Raw genomic sequence first — 11773 nt, 5'->3', positions numbered from 1 at the left:
CAATGGATGAAGGACTCCTTGTTTTTCCCTGATGGGTTCGCAGCCAACTGGATGAGGGGTCTTAACATTGAAACGTTGCGAGTACAAGGACTGAAGAGTCATGACTACCACGTATGGATTGAGCGGATAATGCCGGTGATGATTCGAGGCTATGTCCTTGAGAAGACTTGGCGAGTGCTAGCGAGGTTGAGTTATTTCTTCCGCCAGATTTGTGCTAGGGAGTTAGACACTAAAGTGATTGAGAAGCTGGATGAACAGGCACCCATGTTGCTTTGCGATCTAGAGAAGATCTTTCCTCCAGCGTTCTTTAATCCGATGCAACATATGATCCTCCACCTCGCGAAGGAATGCTTAAAGGGGGGCGAATTGGGGCCGTTGGCAGTTTGGTCCCGAGAGAGAAACATAAAAGCTTCATCAGATGACTTTCAATAAATGCAAGATCGAAGCATCCATAGCCGAGGCAGTCCTGAACGTGGAGGTGGCAAACTTCACCACTAAGCACTATGATCCCAACATTCCCACAAAGCACAACCCGGTCCTCCGTTACAATGCCGCCAACAATGAAGATGTACCCAAGCTTAGCATCTTCATAGGGCTTGGCGGCAAGTCAAGTGGCTCGAAGCCGTACACAACGAATTTACATGAGCGGGAGTTGATCCACTCATATGTCTTGAACACCATGGTGGAAGTGAAGCCGTACATCAAGTAAGTGCTAACCATTTAGTTATTCGCAAACATTCATCGTATGTTCGTGGCTAACTCTTCCTCCGTTCACTGTTGTAGACAATTCACGACTAAATATTGGAGGTATACCCACAGGGATCCTACCTCGGAAGAATCCAAGGATATTTTCGATAAGGGCGGCGGTCACGGTTTCAGTAGCTGGTTCTGTGGTTTGGTACTATCCTATCCAAATTTGTTTGTACACTATCGACATTTCGGCCGACATTTCTTGTTCTAAACTTGTCGTCCTAATCTTGTAGGCAAGAACTGACAAAGACATGAATCCCTTGCTACGAAAAATTGCTAGGGGCTTCAACCATTCCGTCGACTCGTTCAATTCTTATGACGTGAACGGGTATCGCTTCCAGACCCATCAATACACAACAAGCCGTCCAAACAAGAAGACAATAAATAGCGGGGTGGTATGTCAAGGTGATGATGGACTCCATTACTATGGAAGAGTCGAGGGTATATACGAGCTGAATTACAGGTTTGACAAAGGGCTAAATCCCGTCGTATTCAAATGCCATTGGTTCGACCCACGCCGCGTGAGACGAGATCCTGAAATTGGATTGGTCGAAGTTGAAAGAAGCTCTGTTTATAAGGGAGAGGACGTGTACATTTTGGCCACCCAAGCCTTCCAAGTATTCTATCTCCCGTACGCGTGCCGAAACCCGACCAAACGTCTACATGGATGGGATGTTGTGATGACGGTTCCTTCACGCATTAGGCCACCCCCGCCAAACAAGGATGATTACCGCCGCGTAGACCCCTCAACAAGGAGTGTTGATTTTTATCAAGAAGAAGGGCTCCCCGGTCATTTCACTATCGACTTGTCGGTCGTTGTTGATAACATGGTCGTAGACGATGAGCAAGAAGAAGATGCGGTTATGGAGGAAGACAATGAAGAATATGAAGCTGAGGATGTGTGTGCCGTAGAAGACCTAAGTTTGCTCGAGGCGTTCAAAGTAGGCATTGACCTAGATCCAAATGGACCACCTCCAGGTTTCATCGATGATTATTGGTTCGCTGAGCCTGATGATGATGAAACATGTGATCCGATTGCGGATGTCGACATAGGCTACTGATCTATGTAGTTGTAATTGTGAGGCTATCCTATGTAATAAACTATGTGCTATGTAGTTGTAATTGTGAGGCTATCCTATGTACTGAACTATGTGCTATTTGTAATAAACTATGTGCTATGTAGTTGTAATTGTGAGGCTATCCTATGTACTGAACTATGTGCTATTTGTAATAAACTATGATCTATGTAGTTGTAATTGTGAGGCTATCATATGTACTGAACTATGTGCTATTTGTAATAAACTATGATCTATGTACTAAACTATGTGCTATTTATTGTTGATTTCACTAATATTCATATGTTTACATTGCATACTAATAAACCACTCTTTTCATTGTGTTTGCAGGTGATTGAAACATGCCGCCAAGAAAAAGAAAGGGAGGTTTCAAAAAGAAGATCAAGGCCGTGGCTGAGCTTGTGGGACTTTCGAGTGGTTCGTCGTCGCAGACACGTCCTCCTAGCGCTCCTCCTAGCCCTCCACCACGGAGGAAGAATGCCCAGCCACGGCGACTTCGTACCCCTTCTCCTAGTCCTCCCCCAGCCGAGGATGATGACGAGGAGCAGTGGGGTGGGGAGGACGAGGAGGACGGTGAGGAGCACGGTGGGCAGGATGAGGAGGATGGTGGGGAGGACGGTGGGGAGGATGGTGGGGAGGATGGTGGGGAGGAGCTCGAGGAGGATGAGGGGTTGGGGGGTTTGCCGCAGGAGCTAAACAAAGACCTAGCTTGGTATCCGCCCGAGGAGGAGGTGTACGTTGCAGCCGAGGAGAGGCTGGAACCACGGGACAAGAAGCCGTATAAGCGCGGGATTACGAAACTCCCCAAGCTAAAAACTTGGGCCTTCCGCGATGTTGTTCTCGTGCCCGCTGGAAAGAGGTACATGCTGATTTTGGCATTCCATTATTGAAATTTTTATCATTATACAATTTTTTTATCACATGCATACTGATTTTGGCAATTCGTTGTGCAGCATGTTCAAGTATGGTGACCCGAGGAGGCTCCCGACACGTGAGTACTCGAACATCCTTGGAGGCCTAATTAGGAAGCATTTCCCTGGGATTGTCAATCTCCCTAGTGGTGGCCGCGATGTGGCTTGGACTTGGAAGCACTACAGCTACGCGGAAGATCCTAGCGGCAAGTGCGCCAACATGCAAGAGCGGGTTGTCCGCCACTTCTGGGTACGTGACTTTTGGCTTCTTAGCATTCAAACACTTCTTGACTACCAATAGTTGCTCTAATTCCTCTTGTTTTACCTATGTGCATGGTTGCAGAAATACTTCACGAGGGCTGAGGGCGAGGAAATTGCGTGCGACGTTATCTTACACGAGTTGTGCAGGGTGAGGGTGACTGGCATGCACTACGAGGCACGTGTCCAGTGCGTCCGAGACTGGCACGCCGAGCGCAAAGTTTGGATGAGTAAGGCTGATTGTCGGGATACGCTCATGGCACCGTGGCAGTACCTGCAGGTATTAGCATCGATGTGTTATTTATTTCCGCATTTTCATGTAGTTTATGTTCTAATAATGGGTCTATCTTGTGTATGTAGAACCCTCCTCGCATGCGTCGGGAAGACAAGGCGTGCTTTCTTGCGATGGTCATATGGTGGACATCCCCGAGTACGCCGGAAGCACGAGGAGGGCAAGCAGAAGCGTTTAGAGATGGGAGGTGGATCACATGTCCTGGGCAGCAAGAACTTGGCCCTTACCTTGCAGCAAGAGGTGAGCAAATGGTTTCTTCATTCTTTCGTTTCATGTTATTGTTAGCCCCGCAAGGGTGTCCCTCTTCACTTACTTGCATGTACTCTTTTGCAGGAAGTGAAGACAGGCGTGACACCAAACTTATTTGGCCTTTTCCAAAAGTCCAAGACCAGGAGGGAGCCGCATCCTGAAACGGGGTCCGTGTGGGTCAACGGGCTAGCGGAGGCCCAGTGTGGCGCGTACCGCTCGAAGTTCAAGGCCAAGCACGGCGAAGACGCCGACCCAACCACCGAAGACTTTGACGTTGAGGTTGCGGTGCTTGCGGGACAAGGCAAGAAGGGTGGCCGCCTATGGATTGCTGACGGGTTAGTCGACCCAAAGACCATTCCATCTCTACGCCAGATCCGTCGTGGGCGTACGAGCGAGCAGCCTCGGGTAGAGACCCGCCCACGGGCTTCGGACCTAGCTGTGGAGAAGTTACGGGTAAGTTCTTCGTCGATCCTCTACGCTTCATTACATGTTTTCCATTGCAATGTTGCGACATCGCGGCAACACAACGTAGGCGGAGATGGAAGAAAGGGAACGGAGGCACCAAGAGGAGCAGATGCGGATGCGGCGGCAGCTTAGGGAGAACATGCGAGATGCGGCGACAGATGTTGCAGCAGATGCAACAACAGCAGCAGATGTTCCAGCAGATGTTCATGAACCAGGCCGTGCTGACTTCACCACCGGGGAGTAGTGGTCCTAGCACGTCGTGTCCTCCTATGTTCCGACATTTTGTAAGTGGTTAACTTAATATCTCCGTCTCAATCTTGTTTGTTGTCTAACCGAACTTTGGATATTGCAGATCCCCACGCCCGATCCGGCTGTGATGGCGCTCCTCCGGAAGCGCCAAGTCGAGCCGCCGACACTGGCTTGACCGTCAACAATACGGGCATCATCCGGAGCCTGCAGCAGTTTCTAGGTGAGTTCTCCTACACTTGTAATTCTTCCATACCATGTCACTTGTGAATTTTAGCCATTCAACCATGTCAATTTTAGCCATTATGTTCAATTTTAGCTATTCCATGTTAATTTTAGCCATTCCATGTCATTCTTAGCCATTATGTTGAATTTTAGCCATTTCATGTCAATTCTAGCGATTATGTTCAATTTTAGCCATTCCATGTCAATTCTAGTTCTTCCATGTCAATTCTTGTTCTTACATGTCAATTTTAGTCATTCCATGTCATTCTTAGCCATTATGTTGAATTTTAGCCATTTCATGTCTATTCTAGCGATTATGTTCAATTTTAGCCATTCAATGTCAATTCTAGTTCTTCCATGTCAATTCTAGTTCTTACATGTCAATTTTAGCCATTGCATGTCACTTATGCATCTATATAAGAACTTGTAGGAGGACAAGGAGATGGAGGACAAGGAGGTGGAGAAGGACAAGGAAGTAGAGGACAAGGAAGTGGCGAAGGTTGACGTTGCTTGTATGAACTTTGTTGTGTGACTTGGAGCATTCTATGTATGAATTTGTTGTTGGACTACTTTGTTGTTGGTGTACTTCGTTGTTGTTGGACTATTGTATGGAACATTCTATGTATGGACTTTGTTGGACTATTAGTGGTTGAACTTTGTTGTTGATGATGTGCAAATGTCTATATATTGTGCTATATATGTATCTGGAAATATATATCTATTCTGTGAATTATATGTGCAGGGATTAAATGGAAACAGCAAAAAGCTGGAATTTTTTCAGCACCTTTGCCGTGCACATGCACACGGCAAAGAGAAAGCCGCACGGCAAAGGCTTTCTTTGCCGTGCACATGCACACGGCAAAGGGTGCCCAGCAGTGCACAACTGCCACCTGGTGAACTCTTTGCCGTGCGGGGTGAGGCTGAAGCGCACGGCAAAGCCCACCCTTTGCCATGCGGCGTGGAGGCGGAGCGCACGGCAAAGGCCTCCGCACGGCAAACTTTCCAGGCGCACGGCAAAGGAAGGCTCACGGCAAAGGGTGCCCAGCGCACGGCAAAGCAGGGTTGCACGGCAAAGGCCTTTGCCGTGCCACTTGCCCGCGGCGCACGGCAAAGCCGTCTTTGCCGGGCGGGTCGTTGCCGTGCAGTCTTTGTCGTGCAAGCCCGCACGGCAAAGGCGTTGCCGAGCTGATTTTGACCTTTGCCGTGCGTTTCGGCTGCACGGCAAAGCTCTGTTGTGCCGTAGTGTATGCACATGCGGCGAAATTAAAATTATGCACAGGATCTGCGATTGTGCGTTAACTACCGCTGGGTCGATCATGGAAGATATAGTCGACTTGAGCATCAAAAACTATGCACAGGATGCAACTTACACTGCGAATGGGTCGCGAAGCACGCGAGAAGAAGCACCGAGAGTAGGATATACTTGTCCATGGCGAAATTACTAGGCGTGGCTAGAAGAGTGTTTTCTGAGAAACAATGGTAGGTTTCTTCGTTGTTCCGATGTCCTAATATATATGTGCGCACCGTCGGCGTTAAAATGGCCGTCGGTACAAGCCGATTGTGCCGACGGTCACCGTCGGCACAGTTCTGGCCGTCGGCATAGGACCAGTCTGGCCGTCGGCACAACATTTTTTTTCTTTTTTTCTTTACTACAGACCTGTGCCGACGGTTATACCGTCGGCATAGCTTTTTTCTATTTCTGCACGACAGTCTTCAAAAAAGCATAACTAAATTATTTTAATTAAGAAAAATAAGTATAATATATCAAATTTTGCAGAAAAACAAGATCTATTATAGAAAAATATAAAAAATGTAATATTTCAAATACCTAAACAAATCTTTTTAGAAATGAGCTATAATGTTCGAGGTTTCATGGCTTTCACACACGCCAAAAATGAAAAAATTATCGCTCGTGGGTCGGATTAGAAATCCGCGTCCGGGGTCTTGCTTCCCATCCTAGGGTCCACGCACGTGCCTGTAGGATAACGTTGCATAGAAAACAAAAAAATTTCCTACCGCGAACACGCAATCCAAGCCAAGATGCAATCTAGAAGACGGTAGCAACGAGGGGTTTATCGAGTCTCACCCTTGAAGAGATTCCAAAGCCTACAAGAGGAGGCTCTTGTTGCTGCGGTAGACGTTCACTTGCCGCTTGCAAAAGCGCGTAGAAGATCTTGATCACGATCGCTTCCGGCGCCACGAACGGGCAGCACCTCCGTACTCGGTCACACGTTCGGTTGTTGATGAAGACGACGTCCACCTCCCCGTTCCAGCGGGCAGCGGAATTAGTAGCTCCTCTTGAATCCGACAGCACGACGGCGTGGTGTCGGTGGTGGTGGAGAAATCCGGCGGAGCTTCGCTTAAGCGTGCGGGATGTGGTGGAGGAGAGAGACCGCTAGGGTTTGGGGAGAGAGGGGGGTTGGGCGCCGGCCCTCTAAGGGGTGCGGCCAAGGCTGAGGCTTGAAGTGATCAGCCCCCTCTCCTATGCCCCTCATTATATAGGTGGAAGCACCAAGAGTTCTAGTCCAAGTCTTCGAATAAGACCCCAACACTAAAACCTCCCATATGTGGGAAACCTACTCAAGGAGGGAGTCCTACCCAAGGTGGGACTCCCACCTTTCCTTGAGGTGGGTTGGCCGGCCACCCTAGGGGAGTCCACCTTGGACTCCTCCCCTTTAGGGTTGGCTGGTCATGCAAGGTGGAGTCCCTCCGGGACTCTACTTTCCATGGTGATTTCTTCCGGACTTTTCTAGAACCTTCTAGAACCTGCCATAAATGCACCGGATCATTTCCAAACTTGGAATATGACTTCCTATATATGAATCTTATTCTCCTGACCATTCCTAACTCCTCGTGATGTCCGGGATCTCATCCGGGACTCCGAACAAATATTCGAACTCCATTCCATATTCAAGTTCTACCATTTCAACATCCAACTTTAAGTGTGTCACCCTACGGTTCGTGAACTATGCGGACATGGTTGAGTACTCACTCCGACCAATAACCAATAGCGGGATCTGGAGATCCATAATGGCTCCCACATATTCAACGATGACTTTAGTGATCGAATGAACCATTCACATACGATACCAATTCCCTTTGTCACGCGATATTTTACTTGTCCGAGGTTTGATCTTCGGTATCACTCTATACCTTGTTCAACCTCGTCTCCTGACAAGTACTCTTTACTCGTACCGTGGTATGTGGTCTCTTATGAACTTATTCATATGCTTGCAAGACATTAGACGACATTCCACCGAGAGGGCCCAGAGTATATCTATCCGTCATCGGGATGGACAAATCCCACTGTTGATCCATATGCCTCAACTCATACTTTCCGGATACTTAATCCCACCTTTATAACCACCCATTTACGCAGTGGCGTTTGATGTAATCAAAGTACCTTTCCGGTATAAGTGATTTACATGATCTCATGGTCATAAGGACTAGGTAACTATGTATCGAAAGATTATAGCAAATAACTTAATGACGAGATCTTATGCTACGCTTAATTGGGTGTGTCCATTACGTCATTCATCCAATGATATAACCTTGTTATTAATAACATCCAATGTTCATGATTATGAAACTAATCATCCATTAATCAACAAGCTAGTTTAAGAGGCATACTAGGGACTTCTTGTTGTCTACATATCACACATGTACTAATGTTTCGGTTAATACAATTATAGCATGATATATGAACATTTATCATAAACATAAAGATATAAATAATAACAACTTTATTATTGCCTCTAGGGCATATCTCCTTCAGTGCCAAATATGATCTCGTTTCGGCAAACTATGCCATGCCGAGGCTGTTTCCCACCTCATTTCCCCTGAAATCCATAGAACTCCGGACGTGATAGCCCTTTTCGTGAAGATTTTTTCAAAATAATTGCCGTATCCCAGTTTTAACAAATGGAATAGTTACTATGACATATAACATGACGTCACGCGGCTCCGTGGAATTTTTTGACTTCCTTCAAATTGTCATCTGGCCAAAACAGGACCCCCGAGACATGCGGTATCGCCATACCGGGCGTGCGGGTGCACCCATTCGCGAACAAACTAAACGGACAAAAATTAGCACATATAGTGATACGTCGTTGAACTAAAAACATTTTTTCGGAATTTCTGGAGCGACGGATAGTTCACCCCTAGTTCAAATCCGGTCAGTTTCCAGCGGATTCGGAGGGACACCGCCGGAAGCCGCATGGGTTCCCAAAAAATGAACGCGTGCATTTGTCATGTGATAGGTGGTGCGTAGGTGGTCTACTATCATCGCATGGAGGTTTCATGTCATACTAAAATGCGCCCCATGTAGCTGTTTCACAAATAAAAACCGTTTGGGCACGCTAAAAATGAAAAGATGGCCGTCTGTGGGTCGGATTAGAAATGCGCATCCGGGTCTCGCTTCCCATCCTAGGATCCACACACGTGTCAAATATGATCTCGTTTCGGCAAACTATGCCATGCCGAGGCCGTTTCCCACCTCATTTCCCCTGAAATCCATAGAACTCCGGACGTGATAGCCCTTTTCGTGAAGGGTTTTTCAAAATAATTGCCGTATCCCAGTTTTAACAAACGGAATAGTTACTATGACATATAAAATGACATCACGCGGCTCCGTGGGATTTTTTGACTTCCTTCAAATTGTCATCTGGCCAAAACAGGACCCCCGAGACATGCGGTATCGCCATACCGGGCGTGCGGGTGCACCCATTCGCGAACAAACTAAACGGACAAAAATTAGCACATATAGTGATGCGTCGTTGAACTAAAAACATTTTTTTCGGAATTTCTGGAGCGACGGATAGTTCACCCCTAGTTCAAATCCGGTCAGTTTCCAGCGGATTCGGAGGGACACCGCCGGAAGCCGCATGGGTTCCCAAAAAACTAACGCGTGCATATGTCATGTGATAGGTGGTACGTAGGTGGTCTACTATCATCGCATGGAGGTTTCATGTCATACTAAAATGCGCCCCATATAGCTGTTTCACAAATAAAAACCGTTTGGGCACGCTAAAAATGAAAAGATGGCCGTCTGTGGGTCGGATTAGAAATGCGTGTCCGGGGTCTCGCTTCCCATCCTAGGGTCCACACACGTGTCAAATATGATCTCGTTTCGGCAAACTATGCCATGCCGAGGCCGTTTCCCACCTCATTTCCCCTGAAATCCATAGAACTCCGGACGTGATAGCCCTTTTCGTGAAGGGTTTTTCAAAATAATTGTCGTATCCCAGTTTTAACAAACGGAATAGTTACTATGACATATAAAATGACATCACGCGGCTCCGTGGGATTTTTTTGACTTCATTCAAATTGCCATCTGGCCAAAATAGGACCCCCGAGACATGCGGTATCGTCATACCGGGCGTGCGGCTGCACCCATTCGCGAACAAACTAAACGGACAAAAATTAGCACATATAGTGATGCATCGTTGAACTAAAAACAATTTTTTCAGAATTTCTGGAGCGACGGATAATTCACCCCTAGTTCAAATCCGGCCAGTTTCCAACGGATTCGGCGGGACACCGCCGGAAGCCGCATGGGTTCCCAAAAAGCTAACGCGTGCACATGTCATGTGATAGGTGGTGCGTAGGTGGTCTACTATCATCGCACGGAGGTTTTACGTCATACTAAAATGCGCCCCATGTAGCTGCTTCACAAATAAAAACCGTTTGGGCACGCTAAAAATGAAAATATGGCTGTCCGTGGGTCGGATTAGAAATCCGCGTCCGGAGTCTTGCTTCCCATCCTAGGGTCCATACACGTGCCAAATATGACCTTGTTTCGGCAAACTATGCCATGCCGAGGCCGTTTCCCACCTCATTTTCGATAAAGTCAGTCAAATTTAAACTAGAGGTACTTGATCTAATGCTCATGATTTTTGGGTAAGTTAACTTTGTAGGTTTAAAAGATGATATGGATGTTATATTTGTATTCCTCTCATTTTTCTGATCAATTTAGACATATTATTTGCCAAATTCGCATTTACTGATATTGATTATTCCATATTAAATAAAAAGACAAAAAATAAAATCATTTAATTGTTTTTTCAAATTCTATATTATTATTATTTATATATATTCATTGTTGTTTACTTAAGTAATTGTTTAGAATTCAAAAATATAGAGGTGTGACATCACGGTCAAAGGGTTAATACGGTAGATATGGTAATATTAACAGTAAGGTGTCATTTCTTTCATGGAAGCTCATCCGAAGAGAACCAGAAAGTTAAGCGTGCCGGGGCGGGAGTAGTGTGAGGATGGGTGACCAACTGGGAAGTTTGACCACAAGTGCAATTTGAGCTAAGATTAAGTGTACTAAGTGGGATTGTGAAAAATTAACTAGTAAAAAGTAGAAGAAGAAAAGTGAAAAAAATAAAAATTTATTTTTTTCAAAAAAAGTTTTGAATATTTTTTCGAAAATAAATTTGAAAATTTTGAAATACTATGCCGACGGTAAAACCGTCGGGACAACAATCTGTACCGACGGTCAGTCTGTGCCGACGGTGATTGGGCAGACCCCGACCAGAACTATGCCGACGACGCTACACCGACGGTCACCGTCGGCACAGCCTGTGCCGATGGCCTTTTGGGCTGTGCCGACGGCTGGCAGCCGTCAGCATACTTCATCTCTCCCGTAGTGAGGGCAAAAAAGTAAGGATGTTCTAATACATACACGGATCGCTGAAATGACGGATTTCTTTGTATTCGAGCGTAGATGCCGTCCCGGCTAACCTTTGTATTTATGTGATACGATTCGATATTCTACATATAATCTCTATCCAGATGCTATAACGGAATTAGCGATGATCGATTACCATGTTTGCATTCTGTACTCATCGTTCCAAAAATTGTAATCTCTAGTCGAGGATTAGGGATCGGATCTGACAGATTCCCTGTCAGGCTACACGAATTCCTTAGAGCGTCTATGATTGACTTGGCAGGTACGCATATCTCAACACACTAGGAAATTATCAGGCTATTGTCAGATACTCACTCAACGCTTAGCGCCACACCGACGTGGCAGGAGGCGCTGAGAGGGCAGCACTGCTGGCATTGCCTATGGCCATGATGCACGAAGAAAGAGAGAAGAGGTGGGCGTGTCTAAAGGACGGCAAAGGGGAAGAACAACGCCGAGGCAGAACTGATGGCTAGTAGATTTCGTAGTTTGTTTACAATTGTTTGTTTGAAAAATATTTTAGGACTTCTTATCAGGTTCACCGGTGTGTAACCTCTTCATAAATTGGAAAGCAAGTGACAACGACAACATAACGTACTATTTTTTTAAT

The 11773-nt window shown here is 46.3% G+C and overlaps 1 protein-coding gene across 1 annotated transcript; it reads left to right on the top strand.

Moving 5' to 3' along the window:
- The first annotated feature begins 1613 nt into the window (after nt 1-1613).
- On the top strand, nt 1614-4245 carry LOC127339053 (uncharacterized). Its single transcript, XM_071827148.1, has 7 exons — nt 1614-1691; nt 2387-2685; nt 2780-2987; nt 3081-3265; nt 3356-3527; nt 3621-3989; nt 4069-4245. The coding sequence occupies exons 1-7, from the start codon at nt 1614-1616 to the stop codon at nt 4243-4245; spliced, it is 1488 nt and encodes a 495-aa protein (XP_071683249.1).
- The last annotated feature ends 7528 nt before the right edge of the window (nt 4246-11773 follow it).

This window comes from Lolium perenne, chromosome 3 (assembly GCF_019359855.2).
Source record: "Lolium perenne isolate Kyuss_39 chromosome 3, Kyuss_2.0, whole genome shotgun sequence".
Lineage (NCBI taxonomy): Eukaryota > Viridiplantae > Streptophyta > Magnoliopsida > Poales > Poaceae > Lolium > Lolium perenne.
Note: the sequence above shows the minus strand (reverse complement) of the source record. Positions and strands in the feature narration are given on the sequence as shown.